At 37.3% G+C, this 21829-nt stretch overlaps 1 protein-coding gene and 11 non-coding genes across 22 annotated transcripts in view; 5 read left to right on the top strand and 7 right to left on the bottom strand.

The window, feature by feature from the left end:
• Positions 1 to 21820, bottom strand: part of EcR (Ecdysone receptor) — a 116834-nt gene extending 95014 nt beyond the window's left edge. Inside the window, exons 1-6 of one of the 11 annotated variants that reach the window (XM_089470941.1) lie at positions 21445 to 21820; positions 18068 to 18205; positions 13137 to 13357; positions 11214 to 11289; positions 832 to 1564; positions 608 to 774 (exon numbers count right to left, since the gene is read on the bottom strand). In XM_089470941.1, the coding sequence (XP_089327067.1) occupies positions 608 to 774; positions 832 to 1427 (763 nt within the window). In that variant the 5' untranslated portion in view covers positions 1428 to 1564; positions 11214 to 11289; positions 13137 to 13357; positions 18068 to 18205; positions 21445 to 21820. Of the gene's footprint in view, positions 1 to 607; positions 775 to 831; positions 1565 to 4471; positions 4810 to 4846; positions 5459 to 11213; positions 11290 to 13136; positions 13358 to 18067; positions 18206 to 21444 lie in introns of those variants that run through there. The other 10 variants (XM_089470943.1, XM_089470942.1, XM_089470940.1 and 7 more) reach the window with 10 other exon arrangements.
• TRNAN-GUU (transfer RNA asparagine (anticodon GUU)) lies at positions 1666 to 1739 on the bottom strand. Its single transcript has one exon. It is a non-coding gene; the product is annotated as a tRNA-Asn (tRNA).
• Positions 1889 to 1962, top strand: TRNAN-GUU (transfer RNA asparagine (anticodon GUU)). The gene has a single exon. It is a non-coding gene; the product is annotated as a tRNA-Asn (tRNA).
• On the top strand, positions 11631 to 11703 carry TRNAR-ACG (transfer RNA arginine (anticodon ACG)). Its single transcript has one exon. It is a non-coding gene; the product is annotated as a tRNA-Arg (tRNA).
• On the top strand, positions 11922 to 11995 carry TRNAN-GUU (transfer RNA asparagine (anticodon GUU)). The gene has a single exon. It is a non-coding gene; the product is annotated as a tRNA-Asn (tRNA).
• Positions 12503 to 12574, bottom strand: TRNAE-CUC (transfer RNA glutamic acid (anticodon CUC)). The gene has a single exon. It is a non-coding gene; the product is annotated as a tRNA-Glu (tRNA).
• TRNAK-CUU (transfer RNA lysine (anticodon CUU)) lies at positions 13399 to 13471 on the bottom strand. The gene has a single exon. It is a non-coding gene; the product is annotated as a tRNA-Lys (tRNA).
• Positions 14025 to 14097, top strand: TRNAK-CUU (transfer RNA lysine (anticodon CUU)). Its single transcript has one exon. It is a non-coding gene; the product is annotated as a tRNA-Lys (tRNA).
• On the top strand, positions 17021 to 17093 carry TRNAK-CUU (transfer RNA lysine (anticodon CUU)). Its single transcript has one exon. It is a non-coding gene; the product is annotated as a tRNA-Lys (tRNA).
• TRNAI-AAU (transfer RNA isoleucine (anticodon AAU)) lies at positions 17549 to 17622 on the bottom strand. The gene has a single exon. It is a non-coding gene; the product is annotated as a tRNA-Ile (tRNA).
• TRNAI-AAU (transfer RNA isoleucine (anticodon AAU)) lies at positions 17743 to 17816 on the bottom strand. The gene has a single exon. It is a non-coding gene; the product is annotated as a tRNA-Ile (tRNA).
• TRNAI-AAU (transfer RNA isoleucine (anticodon AAU)) lies at positions 17911 to 17984 on the bottom strand. The gene has a single exon. It is a non-coding gene; the product is annotated as a tRNA-Ile (tRNA).
• Positions 21821 to 21829: the final 9 nt, after the last annotated feature.

Here is a 21829-nt window from a genome sequence, read left to right as displayed (position 1 = left end):
TCTGCCACGTCTCCTTCTGCCTGTTACATACATTTAACAAAACCATTATACACTGATTTCCCATTAAAAATGGGTTCAGGGTATAAAAAGTTCAAATAAAAACACATTTTATGCCCTGATTTCCCATTTTCAACGTATAAAAAAAATATGAAAATAATTTATTTCAACGAACCTTGCATTATATTAAAAAAGAAATATGTGCAAGTATATGTAAATTACTACAAGGCAAAATATAACCTATACTTGAAATAGTATGTGTATAATATATAAAATTTTAGATGTTCCCAATAAATATTTAAAACTATTGCCTTTTCTTCCGCCAACATAATCCACACAACTAATACTATTAATCTTAATTATGTGTTATAAAATTTATTTTTATTTGTTTAAGTTTCAATTCCATAAAACTAAAATTTAAAAAAAAAAAAACAATACAAATTAATACGAACGCGGCTAAATAGCAACCTAAAAGCATTCAGCTGTTTGAAAGCGCCATCTACATGTCAACACGCGTAACTTGCCACACGTCAATGAACACGAGGTGGCGCTTTACAACAGCTCACAACAAAAGCTCGCCGTTCTCTATCTCGCTCTCGCTTGCACTCACCTGTTTTGCCATTGGGACTGTATGGATCGTAGCTGCCTGCTGACATGGGCGATGCATAACCATTGGACATGTTGTAGCTATGATTCTGTGAACCGGGCGACGGCGACAGCGGCGGAGCTGAGCTTGGCACGCTGCCTGGACTTGGTGTCGACATCCAATCCTCGGGCCTGCAAAGACACACAAATTTTGAGTAAGAGCAAAGAAAAAGCTCTGATAAAACTTACGCATCGAGACGCGCACGTTTGTTGGGCACAAATACTAAATGTCCGTTGGAGGAAGCAGCTGCCGCAGCTGCCGCGGCGGCCGAAGTAGACGCAATGCCGCTGCTGGCATTAGCTGCGGTGCTACTATTGCTGTTGTTATTGCTATTGGTGGTGGTCAAGGCGATGACGTCAGGCATGGGCTCGGTTTTAATAGCTGTAGAGGGTGCTGGCGTCAGCGTCGGCATCGGCGTCGGCGTTAGCATCAGCGTAGGCGTCAGCGCAGGCGTTGTCATCAACGCTGGCGCTGCCGTGGCAGTTGTCAATAGCTTTAATTTATCCTCAACACTGGTTGCAGTTGCAGCCGTTGCTGTTGTTGTCGTTGTCGTAGCTGCACCGCCATTTACGTTGGCCACTTGAAAAGTCAAGGCAGCATTGTTATTGCTGATGCCAGCGCCTGCGGCGGCGGCGGCGGACGCTGCAGCTGCGACTAATTGTTGCTGCAATAGTATGTGACTGGGTATTGTTGACTGTTTTTGTTTGTTTGGTTGTTGTTGTTGCGGCTGCAGTTGTTGTTGTTTTTGTTGGTGCTGCTCTTGTGAGGCATTCAAACGGTACATGTTGCATGCATGTTCTTCTTAATAGCTGTTAAATTTTGTTGTTGTTGTTGCTGCTGCAGTGGCGTATGACAACATGGCCACGCCTTCATGTTGCCTATAAGCATTTTATTTTACATACTTTGTAAGATGTCGTCCCACTGAAAAAGAATAAACATAATATTTAGTAAAAACCAATTTTGAATGATTAAATATTTAAAAAAAAAATAAATAAATAAATAAATAAATAAATTAAAAGTTACGCCCCCGGGTGGACTCGAACCACCAACCTTTCGGTTAACAGCCGAACGCGCTAACCGATTGCGCCACGGAGGCCGTGTGGACAGCGCGAAATTTTTTCTTACTTTAACGCGAATCACATTCATAAGAACTCGAGATTTAGAACACTGAGCTTTTGAGTTAAGCTATTTTAAAAGTTCTATTCGATAAATTCATGTTTAGCATTAAACACAAACTTTACAACTGCCTCCGTGGCGCAATCGGTTAGCGCGTTCGGCTGTTAACCGAAAGGTTGGTGGTTCGAGTCCACCCGGGGGCGACTTCACTTTTTATAAAATTATTTACGTAATATGATTTATATATTTATTTAATTTCGTTGATTTGCATTAATAATTTTTTTTTCGTTAGACAATCAATTGGCTTGTACTTTGCTTTTTCATTTATTTAGTTCGCATGACCAAATGTCAATTACCTGACTTTAAACGAGGTCAATGCAGCAGTTAAATTCACCTGAACCGCTCATAATAATTCAAACTGCATGCACATGACCCCGTTCTACCCCCAACAATACAATAGACCGCCCTCTCTTTGTTTTTGCATGCAGAATCGTTGTCTGGCAGCATAAATGATATTCTCAAAAGAATGCAAAACCATGCCCACAATATCTCACACTCCCACACAAATATAATTAGTTATATATACTTATGTACATATACTTTACATATATGTATATATAAGAGCCGTTCGTGGCGCAAGCATATTGACCCAGAATCCTTGATAAGGTCGCTAACGCCGACGTTGACCCAATTTCCCTGTAGCGCTACTTACATATGTAAGGTTCCTACACTCTCTCGCCCACATACACATTGCACATAATGTGTTTAATACACTGTGGCTATACGGAATTCAATCAAGTAGCAGAAATTAATAATGAACGATCATAATTTCACGTTTCTATCAAAGCAATCGAATACAATAAGGAAAAGGATAAACCTCTTATTCTCACTGTGTATATATATATAGTTAGAAAAGTAAATTTCTGAATATATATTTAACGTTTTGTATAATTAAAATCTATATTCCAATACTAACCAGTTAAATGGACACAACTAAAACTTTTATTTATTTACATTGCTATATGAATTTTACGAAATAATAAAAATATATTGATAACTGAATTAAATATACCGTTTATAGCTTTATAGAGGGCATACACAAACTGGCGAATTGAAATCTATTTATTGGACACATATTTAAAAATAGAATTATCATATATATATATATATATATATATATATATATATTTTTTTTTTTTTTTTTTTTTTTTTTTTTTTCAAAGTTTATTCGCCTTTGGTCGTTGACGTGTTGCACTTGCACCCATTTTAAAATGATCCCAGTAAATACCCCAAGAGATATATATGTTTATAAGCTTATACATACGTATACATGTCTAGAAATAATGCAGTCTGTCTATCGTATGACTAAACCAACTGTCTGACCAATGGACCGATTTTGCAAACGATGCATTTCCGCTGCGAAAAATTGTTGTAGTTTTATTTGTACAAACAAAAAGAGGGAAAAATAAAATAAATAACATGAAAAAGAGGACGACTCAAAAACTCATCTGCATTGCCAATTGGCGCTGAAACAAAACAGCTGCAATTTATGTACACATGTGCATTACAATTAGCGAAAGAGTTTCAGTTTTTCCTCTTCTTATTTTCCCCTTTTTGGGGGCAATGAATTGCACTTCCAATTGCTAAGTAATAAAAAAGACGGCCAAACATCTGTAAAAGCCTTTTGTCTAGTTACAACTAAGACTAGAACTTGTTTCAGTGAAAGCTCAATTTCACTAATTATCTATTTATACTATTTATTCTACTCGCCAACTTTGAATTAAGCTAATCATGTCATTAGATCCAAAATATTTGTTGTCATTTTCTTTGTGTATGTGTGTTTTCTTTTGTTAATCTCCCACTAAACTGTAAATAAGTAAAAAAATAAAAGTCGCTCAGTTTAGCAATCAAAGACATTTTTTTGACCCCTCATCATCGTCAATATCAATTGCAATACAAATTATTTTTGTTTTGACATCATACAAATGACTCTTAGCACACTGTGCGCAAATGCATATTGTTTCAAAGAGCGAAAGAGCGAATGAGAGAGTGGCTGAGAGAGAGCGTTTGCAGCTATGGGGCTGACTATGCAATTGGGTCTCAGTCAAATAGCAATAGCAACTCAGACTCTCTCTCTCTCACTCTCGCTCACTCACTCAAACACGTGCACTGTAACATATTTATCGAAGAACACAGACATAGCAGCAAACCGTCTGAATGAAATTCGTTCAATGTACTTCGTTAATAAATTCCACTAAATGCTATTTCGGTGATTTTTTTTTTTTTTTTTATATATTACACGCGCTTTAATGAAAAAAAATAAATAAAATAAAATGCATTCTCTACTTCTCGCATTTAATACATTCTGTAGGTTGAGCTTTTGCTTTTCACTGACTCTCTCTCCCTTTTGCGCTCTCTGAGGTGAGCGCACGAGTAAACAGCGGCCGCGACTGCACGAAAGTGACGTGTGGGTGGTAAAAGGGAGAAAGGTAACGACACTCGCTGCGCTGACCAGCAATTTCGGCAAAAAGTACAACAACAAATGCACATTTTGCTGCACTCATTTGCGCTCTCCGTTATTAGCGTGCGTGCTCTCTCTCCATCTCTCCCTCTCTTCACCTCTCCCTCCACTCATATGTATGGGAGTAAACAAGCGCCAACAAATGCATAGAACTGTCATGTGAGTGGGAAAGGGAGGACAACGTCACTCACCAGTCGCAACAGCAGCAACAACAACAACAACAGGGACAGCAACAACTCTTAGCACGGCACAGTTTTTGCTGTTGCTTAGAAGTTTACACACAAATTTGAATGCATCTGTATGCATGCATCGTAATTAACTTCACTTGGAATATTATCCCTGTTGTTGTTATTCTTATTTTTATTGTTATTCTTATTTTCTTACATACAACATTTCTCACAAGCAAATTAAACGGACAAACACATTCACGCTCGCAATTACGCACACACGCACATACAACAATAACAATTTGAAATGCACGTAAACACGCACGCACACAGAGGCAAGGCGCTGGACGCATACGCATACGAGTTGTATTAATTAAACTAAAATTTGTTTCACTTTACGTTTTGGTTTGCTGGTATTTCTAGCACACCATTTGTTTCTATTTCTTTCCTCCTTTTTTCTGCACTATTCAACCGACATAAACGACGCGCAATGTAATTTTTATTACACGAGAGCCGCACATAAAAACTAAAACTAAAAGGCCGCCGTTGCCGTCAGCCCGTTGCTGCTGCTGCTGCTGCTGCTGCTGCTGCGCTGCTTGGCTGTCGGAGAGAAACGGGCGATGCCTCTATTGGCGCTCATTTAGCAAGCGCTCTCGCGCTCTCTTTTTAGTTTTCATATCTCTTTTGTTTATGTGGGGGCGAGCGTGGAGAGCTTGCAATTGTTATTGTTGTGTTGATGTTGCTTGCGGCGCATGCGCACTTCTCAATATTTTTACTTGGCAATGCTACGCGCTGTCTTTGCTTTTGCCTTTGCCTTTGCCTTTGCCTTTGCTTAAGCTGCGCTCAACTTTCGCGCGAAGAGCAACACGAAAACCGACAACAACATATGTACGTGCAGTAGCCAAAGTGGCAGCAGTCGTCTGTTATCGATATGCACTGTGGTGCGAGTTATGTGAGCACGCATATTATTATTTGTCGATCACATATTATTATAAATTTTAACTAGACAAATAATTTTAATGTTTATTTATTTGTTTACTATTTTCAAGCTCATTTTAATCTCTTTTCATTCCACTGCTACTCTTCGCGAATTTTGTTAATGCATAAAATTCGAAGCTCTTTCCCAGTGTGCACGCACACATATACCATCTTGGAGCCAGCGTGCGGAACTTTTAAAAAAAAAACTGGTTTTCGACGCGGGCTCATTGTTTTTCTCTGACTGGTTGTTCGTTGCTGGCTACTTTTAGTTAAGTGTAGTTGTTGTTGCTGCTGTTGTAGTCGGTATTCTCGGTTTCTTTTCGCTGTGGTTTTTAAGCTCTACTTGTTATTGTTGTGCTTTTGACTTTGTAACACACTTTTTGTGTTGATTTCGATGCTGCTGGCGTCGCGACGCGTCTCAGTGACGACGCTGCTATATGACTTTTGATTTTAATGCTTTTTTTTCCTTAATGGAACTGCGCATGTGTACGGATGTATGGAAGTGTGTATGCATGTATGTTGTTTGGTTCTGTTCGTTTTATCTGGTTAGCCGCTCTCTTCAGTCCGTCTGGTTTGGTCTGCTCACACTTCAGAGTGCATTGAGATTACGACGAACAATGGGCAATGAGAGGCACACGTGTTGTTTTTGTTTTTGCCGCTAGTGCTTTCTACACTTCGTGGGAATTTGGCAATTTTTAAATTTCGGTTTCGAAAGCTTCAGTCAAATGAAAAGATCAGGTGTTTAAGGGTTGAAGCTTAGAATCGCTGATCTATAAAGTCCACATTATTATGAATTAACTGTTCTTTGCTACGTGAGTTTTCCAATTCCATGCAAGCCCGACGCACTTAACCTCACTTACTCACTCTTACCAGTCACTCCCAACCAGCGTGTGCGCAGTAATCGTCTATTGAACCTATTCACATTACCCAAGGCTAATCCAATAAAGCGTCCAACCGAACGACCCAGAGCTGGGCAAAAATGCACATGCAATAGTTTAAAATAATGTGTCAGAGGTTATTTGCACGTTTTCGAACTTGAAATATGAAGCAGACATAAAGATATCGGCGCACTTCAAACCACTCCAATCGACTATCATCAACTACGACTCTCAAAGCCCATCACATATTCACATATTCTCCAATTTTCCTAATTAAATGATTAGACTAAATTATAGGCCTCCGTCTATCCGTTCGTATATACCACAAGTAACACGACATAGTTTTGTTCGATAACTTATTTTATTTCATTAATGTCACTTTGTTTTATAAACTGTCCTATGCAAGCCTAAGCAAGATATTACAGAAATATGAATATCTTAATTCGAATTTAAAAACATTTAAGAAATTTTATTGTATTTTAAGTAATTTTAATTTATTTCAAGTAATTTTAAAATGTGTGCATTTCCAATTCAGGTCTTCATTTTTATTGGTTGTGCGGTTATTCATATAGCAGGCTTCGTAAATATATGAACTTTAATAAGTTAATAATTAACAAGTAAGAGTGCTCGACTAGGAAATATCCTGAACGCCCCAAACTGATATTCTAATCATTCTGCATTTCTTTTATGCACGCATACAAGCACATGTATCCACACAATCTGTTAACTGCGCAGTAAGTAACGACTGCGCTTGGATTGCGCTGCGGTGTGGACAATAGTATGAGAATTTACTTGTTAAATAATTTCCTCTGTAATGGGACTATCTTCCTGGAACTTTCAGAACGTGATCATAAAATTAAAATGTGTGTACATTCCAAAGCACAAGTGTCTAGCTTAAAATTGGGGGATCCTAAATCTGTAAATTACACAATCTTTGTATTCATCAAATGTATATACACAGTAAATCTGAAATCTCCAGGTCTAATAGTGTTCAAATTAGGCTAAAACAAGGAATTCCCTTTATCGATTATTCTTGATAAAAAAATCGGATGAGTTATCGAAAAATATGATAAACTCGAACGGCATATGCTACACAGGAGTGAGTATGCATGCCAAATTTCAAGTCTCTCTCTCTTATAACTTCTAGGCGTTCATACGGACAGGACTTTATCGACTCAGGTCGTCGTCCTGAACAAGGGTATATATACTTTATGGGGTCTTCGATGATTCCTTCTGCCTGTTACATACTATTCACAAAACCATTATACTCTGATAAACCTTAGATCCTAAAATATATAGATCCTAAAATATTGGGTATTGGGGCGTGCCAAATCGGATAAAACTGTATCTTCTACAGTTGTAAAGCTAAAACATAATATTAATATTCTGCTATACTTTAAGCACTGCGGATGGTAGATATTGGGTTGCCAACCCAAGATAAAATAAAAAGATGTGGTAAAAAGCGAAAAATTTAACATACTACAGTTTTAACAATCATACGGAAGGACTGCAACACGGAGATTGCACAAGCTCAATATACTTTTTCCTTTCGGGGCGAAGTATTATAGAAAGTTCGAAGAGTTGTAATAAGGAAAATGTAAAAGCAGCGAAAACAGCAGCAATAATACCAACAACAACCAGCATCAGCAACGAAAACAGCGACGACGACAACGGCAAGTTGAATGACATAAAACATCAAGTGACCTTCAACTCTGCGACTGAACCTTAGAAAAAATGAATAATTTTACACTCGAAACACACACTACCACACACATATTGCGATGCAACTTACAGCATTTTACAATGGGCACGCGGCGCACCGTATAGGTGAGCAGAGCGAAAATAGGAGAGCAAGAGCAAAAGCACGTCGAGACACTCAAGCATGACAGAAAAAAAATAGAAATTTGTAATAGTGCTGCAAGCGCCAAATACACACACACACACACACACACACACACACACACACAAACGCAACCGCGCACACACACTTAGACATAGAGCTGCTATTCCCCAAAAGCAGTCTGTTAAAAATATGAGCGTGAGAGAGCGCCGACTAGTTGGCTAGTGCATGACGTACAGCAACGAAGAGAGCGAGAGAGGCTGAGAGCGCAATCAATTGCAACTACAACTACGACCACAAACGCAAATACAAATACAGCTAGCGAGTAGTTTCGGACGGCCTATTTAACGTTGCATGTTTATTTTTGGCTCAGGCAACAGAAGCGGGGGCCGAGGCGTAGACGGAGGCAGAGGCAGAGCCAGCAGGCAAAGGCAAACTTGCATTCACTCTCGCTTTAGTTCTTTTTGCTTTTGATTTCTTTTTTTTTTTTTTTTTTTTTTTAGGGCGTTGTACAAGCGGAAGTATAAGAGAACGGGAAGGCGGCAGTGAAGGCGGATTTTTGCTGTGTCAGCGGATGCATCATGTGACGACGAGTGGCAGTTGCATGAGGAGGGGACTGTTTGAGGACCAGCATGGTATGTGGAATGTCGTGCATGCCATTTACACCTGTGTAAATGACACAGGTAGGTCAAAATGTTATTATTTATATTTATTCGTATTATCGTTGGCAAAATGGTTAAAAACATTAAATAAAGGAAAGGGATGGACGGGGGAAGGAAAAGATTTTGACGCGAACAAGAAAAAGATTGAAAAAATAGTTGAATATATGAATAAAATGGACAGTTGGCCAAAGCCAAGTTAAGGAACAGTCAAAGTATCAACCAGAAGATGATTTCAGAATATTAAAATAGAATTTTGACTAGAATCATTACTAAAATGTTGGGACCATTGACAATGAAACTGTACATACGTTTAGTAATAAATAAATATCCAGATAGCAACTATCCGGGTAAAAAATTTTATTTAATTGTTCTTCATAGAAATGGATTTCTTCTAAATATTGGGTTTCAACAGTTCGCCGGTTTATGGCCATTTCGTTCAGTTCAGACAGTTGTCTATGTTTTATGCATACAAGAAGTGAGCCCTTACATAGGGAGGGCAGTGTCGCTGAATTGTGCATCGTCCTTTACCGCTTTACCCTCTTTTTGCTGCCACATCCAAACCACGTTTAATGAGTTCGATGAATATCAAATGAAAAACTATAGCGACACAGACTTACTCAATATTTTATATTCGGTATTTCGATCTAAACGGAAATGTTTACTCAAATATGTGGAACAATATCTTTTATTCACGCGTCCGAAATTCAAACTCTTTTTTTTTTTTTTAGTTAACTGAAATAAAGAAATGTATGTAAAAAATAAAAAGGAAGATAGACATCAGGTCTCAGGCATCATTAGGGATCCAGATATATAAGGTTTTATATGAAGCACTTTATAGACAGATGGACGAACAGCAACACAAACATTGCACAAAACCTCCGAGAATGATTATAAAACAAGTAAGAAGGCTCCAGTCGAGACTGCTCGACTAGGAGATACCCTGAACCCTCTAAGCTGATATTCTAATTATTCTGCACCTCTTTTATTCACACATACATACACATGCATCCACACGCACGCATAAGCCTGCGCTCTGCTAACTGCGCAGTAAGCAGCGACTGCGCTTGGGCTGCGCTGCAGTGTGGGCAATATTATGAGAATTTATTTGACGAATAATTTCTTTTGTAGACATACGATCTTAATGAAACTTTCAAAGTGTCATCATATGGTAAATATGTGTGTACATTCCAAAGTACAAGTCTCTAGTACTTGAAATGAGTTTTTTACAAATTGGAGGCGAAGGGCGCGTGGTATCCAAAATCTGTAAATTACAAAATCTTTGTATCGATTAACTTTATACACAACACAAATTTGAAGACTCCAGGTCCAAAAATGTTCAAATTAGGCTAAAACAAAATCAATTTTTCGATTATTCTCGATAAAAAAGTTATCGGACGATTTATCGAAAAAATAAAGCAAACTCGTACTGCGTATGGTACACACGAGTATGCATGCCAAATTTCAGCTCTCTAGCTCTTATAACTTCTAAGATCGACGCACTCATACGGACGGACGGACGGACAGACGGACAGACGGACAGGGCTATATCGACTCAGCTCGTCACGCTGATCAAGAATATATATACCTTGTGGGGTCTGCCACGCCTCCTTCTGCCCGTTACATACTTTTTCACAAAGCCATTATACCCTGATTTCCCATTTTCAATGGGTTCAGGGTATAAATAGACAACGAACCATAGTCAGTTAAGAGAGGCGAAATTAAAATAAGAAAGCGTCCCACAATAGCAGTGGGAAATGGAAAGGTCTTCTTCCTGGCAAGGACGCGCCTCTCGACGCTTCGCGTTTAAATGGAATTGAATTGAAAATGATGCAGGTATAAAATGGATAATAAATTTTCACTTGTGCATCTAAAAACTTTTTGTTGAAAACGCGTACAAACTAGAGAGAACTAAGTTCACAAACTGTCCTTTTGTCTCTCATCTTCCCCCCCCCCCCCCTCTCTCTCTCTCTCTCTCACTCTCACTCTCGCTCTCTCTCTCTCCTCACTCTCACTCCTCTCTCTCTCTCTCTCTCTCTCTCTCTCTCTCTCTCTCTCTCTCTCTCTCTCTCTCTCTCTCTCTCTCTCTCTCTCCTCTCTCTCTCTCTCTCTCTCTCTCTCTCTCTCTCTCTCTTTATATGAACTGTCAGTTAGCATGTTACCAAATGATGTGCTGAAAAGTTTCTGCCATATTTTATAAATCAGACCCAGTCACATATATAAAAAAAATAGTTAAATTCTAGAAGGCCCTATGCTTGGTTCTGGGGAGATTGACAAATGCAGTGAATAAGCAACTGTAGCACGTAACTTGTATTTAAAACCCAGTTATTTGTTAGTTAAGAAGTCTGAGACACTTTCAGAGACTGAGATACATATTACCCAGAATATGCATTGATAATGTTGATCGTGACCTGTAGAACGTTCAATTTCATGTCATATTTTATTCTGCTCACTGCGTACAAATTGAATCTGGACACTTTCCCCATGCTGAAAAAAGAAAACAATGAATGTTTGCTATAATACTCAAGGTTAACAAGATTAATATATATATAAAAGAGATATGTTCATGATGTAATATCGTGTGAACTGAGATGCATCTCACACACAAAAAGGATAATAATCAAAAATCAACCTTTTAGTTTTTCAAATATTTTGCAATTCTAGCCTGAGACTAATCCAGATTAATTACTTCAAATAGTTTTTCGCTTATATTATTGGCAGGAAAGATAAAGCTTTTGTGGCGCTTTGCTGATGACATTATCAGCTTGCTAAATTTGCCGAGCTTGCATAAATTATGAAGTAGAACAGAAAATTGGGGTCGATACATTGGTCCTGTGGCGCAATGGATAACGCGTCTGACTACGGATCAGAAGATTCCAGGTTCGACTCCTGGCAGGATCGCAACACGCCTGATAGTTTTTTACTAACTGGTTACAGCTATTAATATCTCATATATCTGAACGTTATATAAGCATGTATCTATAAATTTAATATTTTTATTTTATTTCTAAAAAATAATGGAAAATAATATTACATAAGTATTTTTACAATTCTTATCAGTTTTAAACTTCTTTCAAAAGTAATTTTTTGTTAACTATATTTTTACCCTGTATTCAATAGCCTCCGTGGCGCAATCGGTTAGCGCGTTCGGCTGTTAACCGAAAGGTTGGTGGTTCGAGTCCACCCGGGGGCGATTACTATTTTGGCATTTTATTTTTATTCACTACAAAGCTATGCCCGATCACACGGTGTAACAAACTTCTGAAGGTCACCCTTATGAAACTCGTGAGACAGCCCGTTTGCAAACTACACAAGTTGTTGAGCCAGTTTTTGTTTCTTTTCATTTTAGTCTGGCTCAGATTGAATACACTTATGCAGTAAAAGTATCTACAGATATGGTGCCGGACTTAATCGTCTGGCACCATATCGTCGATTAATCGTCTGTATAACACGAATCAACAGGACCCTAAAGGATAACGTCGTCGCAAATAAGTAGGAAGAACTGAAACTAAATATACAATAGGAGCGACAAAAAATGAGATGAGTGATATCAAATGAGCACACAGGAGTTGTGAACTGATTGAATTAAAATTAGTAAATTAATTATATAAATCTAAAACAGGTTAAGATAAAAGTATTTTAAAAATTAACGAGTAAGTTAAAAATAATTAAACAAAAGAGATTTCCAAGTACGGAATTCTTCCCATACCGGGAATTGAACCCGGGCCTTCCGGGTGAGAGCCGGATATCCTAACCACTAGACAATATGGGAGATACAATGCTTCTGAACAAATTATTATTTGAGTGCCAGAGTTGTTAAATGAATAGACAACAGGTGCTAAGATCAATATAATCTGAAAAATTATTGGAGAGATGCCAATACATTTCACAACTTTGATTCGATGCTGAAATTGAGCCACTAATAGTATTGTTTGCTTAGGAATTTTATATTTATATACATGCCATGCTTAATTTTCATTTTCAAATTCATTTTTGCATTTAACAATAAATATAGCATTGTTTGCGTTTTATTTTATTTGTTGAATTCGTTTAGTTTTTAATTTGCAGTGCATTAACCGCGATTTGCGATGTCTAATCAACAATAACAAATCCAAGTCCATATAGGAAATCAATGACTATATGCATATATTATATTTGGTATGGCAGTGTATGTATGTGTGCATCTTATTTTAAGGTTAAGTTCAGTCATTCGCCTCGTTTCATATTATTTGCATGGCAAAAAAAAAAAATAATAATAATAATAATAATAATAAGTATTTTATACATTTTTGTTTGCTTTTTATATTTTTGTTGCTGTTGTGGCCACTACTTACTATTGCTGCTGTTGTTGTGTATTTCAGCTTAGTGCCGTGTTATGCATTCAAATTTATACATTTTCTAAACGTGCTTTTATTTGAATCGTTCGCTATTGATTCTCGCATTTTTTTCCAATATTCCCATCAATTTTTTCTCCTTTCGTGGGTTTTCTTTTATAAGTAGACATCAGCTTTGTTTTCACTGAACAATGTTGCCCGTTGTAGACGCAAGAATCTGCCTACAAGATTAAACAAATTAAAAATAGAGGAAAAATAAAGTCGCCCAACGTGGGGCTCGAACCCACGACCCTGAGATTAAGAGTCTCATGCTCTACCGACTGAGCTAGCCGGGCCACGTAAAGATCCCGGGATATTCCTTTTAGCTCAGTTTTACACTAATTTAATATATTATTTACTTCACTTTAAAGTGTCCCTAAAAATATATAAAAATATTTTCATTTAATTTCTTAGAATACGGTTATTAGAAAATATTTGCATCAGTCTGTATTAGCTTAATGTTGTACGCTCGATATTTTATAGCATTTACAACACCCACATATGTACATATATTTCTCAGTAATTATGTACAAACATCTACATCGGGTTTATTTAATTTTATTACTCGACGCTTTGTGAGTACAGGTGTAACTCTTAGGCAACTCACATTTAATTTGAACGTAACTAATTCATGAATATGAATACATTATAAAACATTTGTGTTATTCAAGATTAAATTGGCTTTGTCTACTCACAAATTTACATTGTGTCTAACGAAAATTTAAAATTTCGTTGAATTTTATATTTGTAAATAATATATGTATGTTTATAAATAAATATACATATGCATACCCATATCTAGAGTATCAATAAATTCCAAAATTTGCTATTTTCGGAGTACCCACTAGTGCCCGGCTAGCTCAGTCGGTAGAGCATGAGACTCTTAATCTCAGGGTCGTGGGTTCGAGCCCCACGTTGGGCGATAGACGATATTTTTACTTCTTAATATTATATTCCCCTTCTTTTTATACCCTGAACCCATTGTCAATGGGAAATCAGGGTATAATGGTTTTGTTAAATGTATGTAACAGGCAGAAGGAGGCGTGGCAGTATAATAAAGTATATATATTCTTGATCGGGGCGACGAGCTGAGTTGATTTAGCCCAGTCCGTCTGTCTGTCTGTCCGTCCGTTTGTCCGTATGTATGAACGCGACGATTTCAGAAGATGTAAGAGCTAGAGACTTTAATTTTTAATTTTAATTTTTTAAATGTCCATATATACAGCGTGGATATCGAGTTTGTCACCAAATATCGATACCTCATCCAGTTATTTTTTTAATATTTATATCCTCCGCCTTTGTAAAAAGTGTATTTCAAATACTAGAGTTGCATGCATTATTATAATCATGATCTAAAAGCCCATGCATGTTTATGCGTGGGTGCCTGTGCGTGTATGTGTGTGCGTGTGTTTCTTGTGTAAGCAGAATGACGCGAAAAATGATTGAAATAGCTGGTGCTCGAAGGGTTCAGGGGATCTCGTAATCGAGCAGTCTTCACGAAAGTGTATTAGTATATTGGTTTTGTGCGAAGTCTTGCTGTCCGTCCGTCTTTCCGTATTAACGCAGTTTATTTCGGCGCCATTGAATCTAGAGACTTGAAATTTGGAACACATACTCGTGTTAAAATCGAATCGAAAAATGCATGTTCCGATATACCAGAAGACATATTATTATCTACGCCCATGGAGGGCGTGGCATATCAGGCCAGAAGATATAGTGATTTTTTTAATTCTGCTATATTTTGGACACCATTGAGACCTGAAATTTGGTATATATACGCTGGTTGACCACCCAAGTCCAACGAGCTATCTCCACCCAAAGGGGGCATGGCAAACCGCAAAAGATTATATCTCCTACAGTTTAAGAGTTAGAAGCTTCAAATTTGGATAGTTAAGTTACAAGTAACCTCCTCTATTAATGACCTGAACATTATTTTGACACCTTTTTCGGGGCGTGGCATATTAAAATATCCTGTAATTTTCATATTTTTTGAGCGTAAGTATTCAAATTTTGCAGTTAGGGTACCGTAAGCTCGTTCTAAAAACTTACCAAAAATAAAGTGTCTACGCTCAGTAGGAGCGTGGCTAATCGGAAAAACGGAATTTTCTACAATATTAGTGGTAAACTTAGCTACTAAATTGCTGATGGGATGTGAATGAATATTCCACAGTCGGTTACTTGTTTATTTCTATACTAGCTGGCCCGGCAAACGTTGCATTGCCCTATCATTATTTCTAGCTAAAAAATTGTTGAAAGCTATGTTGTTCAGGTTGGGATACACTCTGATTAATTTAATGATCGGATTTTCATTCAAGCACTTTGTGGTAAACGACATTCTTCGTTTTTTGGTCAGGTGCAAGAACAAATAATGCGGATGGTTTGCCAACACGTGAGCATGCCACGTACAATTGACCATGAGAAAAACACGCATTTTCTAGATTGAGGCCACAAATAGTCAAAGATTGGCCCTGTGATTTGTTGATCGTAAAAATTGTATTTTAGAACCCCTAATAGGTTTACGACTTTTACAGCTACTCTCTACTAAATTAAGAGTGATAACTTTTTTGTGTACCAAAAGCAAACAGAATGAATACAATACTGCCCTCGCACAAAACCATATAAAACAATCGAGAAATATAAATATAAATAATTTACACAAATTTATGTTTGAGACAAACAAATACTATTGTATAATATGAGAGCAGGACCGAAAACTGTCACTGTTATCAACCCTACTGAGTATCATTATTCAAGTATTCATCAAATTTTGTCAGTATTTTAAAGATCTACTATCCTACTCGTGGCGGAAACAAATCCAACAAATCAAAAACCATGAAAATTGGTCCAGCACATATCAAGTTATAAGTCTCTGTAGATATCTGCAATATAAGTGAGTAGCTCCCCAATTTATTTATCCTTGTCGATTGCAGTGCACTGTTGGCGAATGAGCATAAAATAGACAGAGAAGGAGGAAGAGAAAAAATTAGTTTGTGCGTGTTTGTGTAATTTCCGGACAATATGAGTGACAGGTCCAGACAGAGGTCATGGAGGCGCCACCCGCCAAAGACAACAAACACGCAGTTTGTCTGCTTCATTATAATATAATCAGCTGTAGAAACCCGTGTGCATCAACGAGGTATGCACCTTTTATAACCAACTGCATTAATATTATATTATATATATGTATATATAAATATATAAATCACAATATTATCGAAAAAATACTTCTGCTAGTTATAACATATCTATTCATATCTATTAATTTATCACTTTTAAGAGTAAAACAATTACTCTTCCTAGAAAATATTTACACATTTTTTGACAATAAAAACCTTTATTTGGTTAGAAAGTAGCGCAACCGAAAAGTCGTCTGCCAGGCTGATGAACAGCATGCTGTATGCTTACCTCTCAGTCCTCATCCTACTTGCAATGCCTGTTTGTCTGCTTCTGCTTCTGTTTCTGCGCTCGTTTCGTATTTCTATTGTTTCCTTTTGCACATTGTTTCGTTTTAATATCCTATAGCAAATTACATTGCCGACGAAGTGGTGACTGTCTCTATGCCCTTTTTTACTTAGTTATTATTTTTTTCGCTTGCTTTATACATTGCATTGAGGTAGGTACTTAGAGTTATAATTTCCATAAGGAAACAGTACAACGCACCACAATAAAAACGCTTTCAAAAATAATTATAAAACCAGAGTGGCTAAAGCCAAAGCTCAGTACCTGGAGTAGGTGGATAAGCAGCTAATCGAGACTACAATCTGTGCTTGTAAAAGTAACATTGTCCCGTCTATAGAACGCCGAATCTACAGGGACATGAGGTGTAAGATAGTGATATCCAACGCGCCCGGCTAGCTCAGTCGGTAGAGCATGAGACTCTTAATCTCAGGGTCGTGGGTTCGAGCCCCACGTTGGGCGAATTGTAATATTTTTTTCTATCTATCTAACAACAATAGCAATATTTATAAAATAACAAAAATCAGAAAATAGATTTTCAGTAATGTTTTTTTTTTTTTTTGTTTATAACACTAGTATCGGGATAAACTGCGACAACTGGCCCATTAACTCAGCTGGTTAGAGCGTCGTGCTAATAACGCGAAGGCCGCGGGTTCGATCCCCCAACCAAGAGCCTTTTAATTTTATACTTTTAATTAACTCCTACCTACTTTTTTTTTAATAAACAATAAACTACATAAAAATTTTAGTTATTAAAATAAACTCCTTTAACTTGAACTGTATACCTCAGTATACCTTAGTATATAATTCAAGCTAAAGGAGTTTATTTTATTAACTATAATTTTTATGTAGTTTTTTTTTTTTTTTATCAAAAAAGGTAGGTAAGAGATAATTTAAAAAACAAAACTGAAAACCTTTGGCCCATGGGGGGATCGAACCCGCGACCTTCGCGTTATTAGCACGACGCTCTAACCAGCTGAGCTAATGGGCCACACTAATATGTTGTTTCGATGCCTATTTATCTTAAGTCAATCAGCGAATAACTAAAACTAAATATATGTAATAATATATTAATATGTAGTATAAAAGGATCTACATAAAATAAGTAATCTGGCCCATGAGGGGATCGAACCCGCGACCTTCGCGTTATTAGCACGACGCTCTAACCAGCTGAGCTAATGGGCCATATTGACGCCATTTTGTTTCCAGATATTTAATAAATCGAAATTCTTTGGTTTCGGTAACAACAAGCGTTTAAAACAAAAATAAGTGTTGGATCTGGCCCATGGGGGGATCGAACCCGCGACCTTCGCGTTATTAGCACGACGCTCTAACCAGCTGAGCTAATGGGCCCCACGATCAACCCCTTAATCCAAGAATGACTAACCTAAATAGCGATAACAAATATATATATATACATATATGTATTTACTTACCAAATGATCTATAAATAGCTTAAGTTGCCAAATTGAACACAGAAAAACAGAAATATTACGATTTAATTTATTGTACACTTTCCCGTCAGATTATCTGAAAACCGTTTACTTAATTGACCGCACCGATTGATTTTAATTCTGGAATGAAAGAGTCACACATTATTATTAACCAAAGCAAAGAAATGCAAACAACAAAAATTGCCTCAATGAAATTCAACAAAAACTAATGAAGAAATAAAAGTAACAACAGACAAATTTTAAGAAGCATACTGAAAAATATGTATATGCCTCGTAGAGATACATACAAGCGCACATACATATGAAATCAAGTGAAGTGTGTGTGTAGAGCCGACGCAATAAATTTTCTGTGGTGTAGGTTAGGGCAAGCAGCGTGAGCGCTTATTCTCTCGCACCCACTAAATACAGCGGCAAGGGAGAAAAAGAGACAGACGAACACAGACAGGCAGTAAGTTGCATGGCCGAGTGCACTAGCAGAGTGACGCACACGTTGACTGTGACTGCAGTTGCGGCAGCGACCGAACCAGAGAGCTTCAATAGGCCGATGTAGCGACGCGTCGCTGCAGCTTGCAGTTTTAGAAGAATGAGCGTAGAAACTAGCAGACGGCGCAAAAATAAAGCAGTATAAAGCAGTTTATGCATGTGTGTGTTTCTGTAAACGTGTCTGTGTGTGTGTGCGTGCGCAGCTACGGTCGACGAGGCAACGTGTAAGAAGAGCCGACAGGCTGGCATGTCCCGATGTCAGGGGCATGAAGTTGCAATGAAAACGAAATTGCAAACGGGAACCTAGACACAGCCCCATGCACACACACACACACACACACACACACTTACAGATTAGTATGTATCTGATCTATTTAAGTTTGTGTGTGTGTGCGTTATATTTAGTTACTTGTCTCTGGTTCTTACTGCACATGCTATGTGGCAATTTTAAATATGCATCTGTAAAATACATTCGCAAGGCAAACTTCGAGCCCAAGCAGCAGGAAGCAGGCAGCAGCCACAATTTTTTTCTCTCCGTTGCGCTATTTTCGCTTTCAACGAGGCTGCACAGCCCAAAATGGTCGACGCATTTAATTCTTCGGACAAGTTTTTGATTCAGCAGGTTAATGGGGCTATGGAATACGAGCTTTTTAGATACATAGATTCATGGGGACAAAGGACTCAGTTTATTAAGAGCTGCATGAGCGATTTTAATCCATTTACATTTATATTTGATTTGCACTATTGTCTTATATACCAAAGAAGGAAAATTGCGCTTTTATATGAAAAAACACCTACGATTCCCGAAAGATATATATAAACATATAGATACATATTTCCATTTTTTAATTTTTAAATTAATTCTTGACATATATTTTTATAAGCTCTAGAATTTTTCAAGTGTCCCTAGATATTAGGGTTCAAACAAGTATTGCTTACCTACATGTATGTATATGTGGAAGGTACGTAACGTATATCATTAAAAACGAAAAAGACAATAGTAAATGCAATTCTATAACGTTTTACTGGTTACAGCCATAAAAGTTACATATGGATATGGGTATGAATATACATAAAAATATGTACAAAGATATATTTTATAGTGCTTAATTCTGTATTTGTATATAATGGATTTTTAAATAAGAAATAAATAAATAAGTAATAAAATACAAAGTCTTTCAAGAAATACATACATATATAGTTCTCTCACCTTATTTATGCATTAATATAATTTGAATTTATTGAATATAATTTCTATACAAAATTAAAACTTTGTCGTAAAAGTTGAATATTTGTCAAACTTTTAAATATTAGGGTTATCAACATAACATTAAATTTCCTAAGCTCCAACTTTAAGACAACTCTAAATCACTTTGCTTCTACTTTAATGTATTTCCCAATTAGATTTGTATATGTACGGTATTCTGATTAGACATATTTTAGCTGCTGCAATATTCTGGTTAAAGACCATTTTCTTTAAAAATACTTGCAGTTTTATTAACCTTCAACATTATTTACATAAAAACTAAATAAATACATTATCAACTTATTGATGAAATAGAAATATATATTGTATTGATTTTACATTTAAGCTCGAGATTGTGCAACAAACTTTCTATCTTATTCGATTCGGATTCAGCAAAACTTAAAGAAACAAGAAAATACTTTCTTATAAAAGTTTTGTGTAATTACTTATAACACGAAAATATAGTTAATTGAATTTATGTACATATTTGCATAGTCATACACATATGCATACATATGTATGCAGGAAGTTTTCTGTTAAGGGGCCCTTCTGCTTCTTCTTCGGCTTCTGTTGCAGATACAACTGGAATTTGTAAGCTGTGTCTCTGTAATTTCGACTATAGCAATTTTGTAGCGCTTGGGACGTTGGGGTGTATATACAATGCTAGACATTTCGATAGGTTCACGCGGACGCCGCGCGCCGGCTCGTTTGTCGAAAGGGGAAGTCAACAATTCTGCCACAGACTATTTTTATGTGCTACGGCGTTTCATTGTGCGGCGGCAACAACAACAGCAGCAGCAGAAGGCAAAACAAGTCGCCAAACGGGTTAATGACGGCCAGAGAAGCATATTATGGAGATGCCGAATAAAAGAATGACAAGCAGAGAGAGAGAGAGAGAGAGAGAGAGAGAGAGAGAGTAAAATAGAGAAAGAGAGGAGAGAAGCAAAATCGCAAAGGAACAGAAGCAGCAGCAGCGGCAGAGCAATGGCAGTGGCGGCAGCAGGTCGCTTGACGCTTTTCGCTGCCCATGTGGAGGCCTACAAACACACATACACACACAAAAACACATAACAGCGTGACCGTCTCACAGAGATCCACAGACACACATACACTGTCAAATAAACATCTCATAGCACACACAAATACGAGGCGCACACACTCACTTGCACACACACGTGCGCAATCATACATGTATATACACATATGTAAATGGAGAAACGACAGCTAAACAAACAGCAAGAACAACAACGTCGAACGTCGCGACTTTTGCTTTAGCCCTAGCCCCAATCTTTGAGCTTTTTGCTTTACGTTTTTTCGCTTTTACGCGCTATGCCTGCCCACTGTTTTTCGTTCTTGTTCTTGCTCCAACGATTTCGTTTCCATTCGTTTCGTTTCATTTGGTATGGTTTTTGGGCTTTAACATTGCTGCTGCGGCTGAGGCTGTCGCTGCTTGGCAGCTTGACTGAGGCAGAAGCAGACGATGAAAACAAAAAACGTATGTAAAAAAAACAGAATAAGCAATATAAAGAAACGCCAGAAAGCATGTAGAAACGGAAAAAGAAGCAGGGACAGCAGAAGCAGTGGGTGTTGAAGCAGTATGTAAGGAGAAGTAGGCATTAACTGCACTTACCGCACTAACTGCAATCAGTTACTTTTACGTTTATTTTTCGCATTTGCAACTATTATTAGGATTTGTTATTGCACATACACTCACAATAATACTCAGATATACTATGAAAATATATGTAAAACTATTTATGTACACGCACTCCTTTCATTTCCTTTTTATTTTATTATTTTGTGTTATAAACTATTTTTTGTATGTATGTATTTTCTATTTATTAATATTTTGTTGCTCAGAGATTGATATTTGTATTATATTTATGTTTCGCACTTGCTTACGTCGCGCGCACGTACATCGGCTTTGTGCCCAATATGTCGTATCATTTACTTGCGTTGCCACTGAACTGTACACATTGAGTGCCAATAAGAGACTGACTTGTATGTTTGCTCTT

Source organism: Drosophila arizonae, chromosome 5, assembly GCF_054131065.1.
Source record: "Drosophila arizonae isolate 15081-1271.41 chromosome 5, UAZ_ARI_1.0, whole genome shotgun sequence".
In the NCBI taxonomy this organism is placed as follows: Eukaryota; Metazoa; Arthropoda; class Insecta; order Diptera; family Drosophilidae; genus Drosophila; species Drosophila arizonae.
Note: the sequence above shows the minus strand (reverse complement) of the source record. Positions and strands in the feature narration are given on the sequence as shown.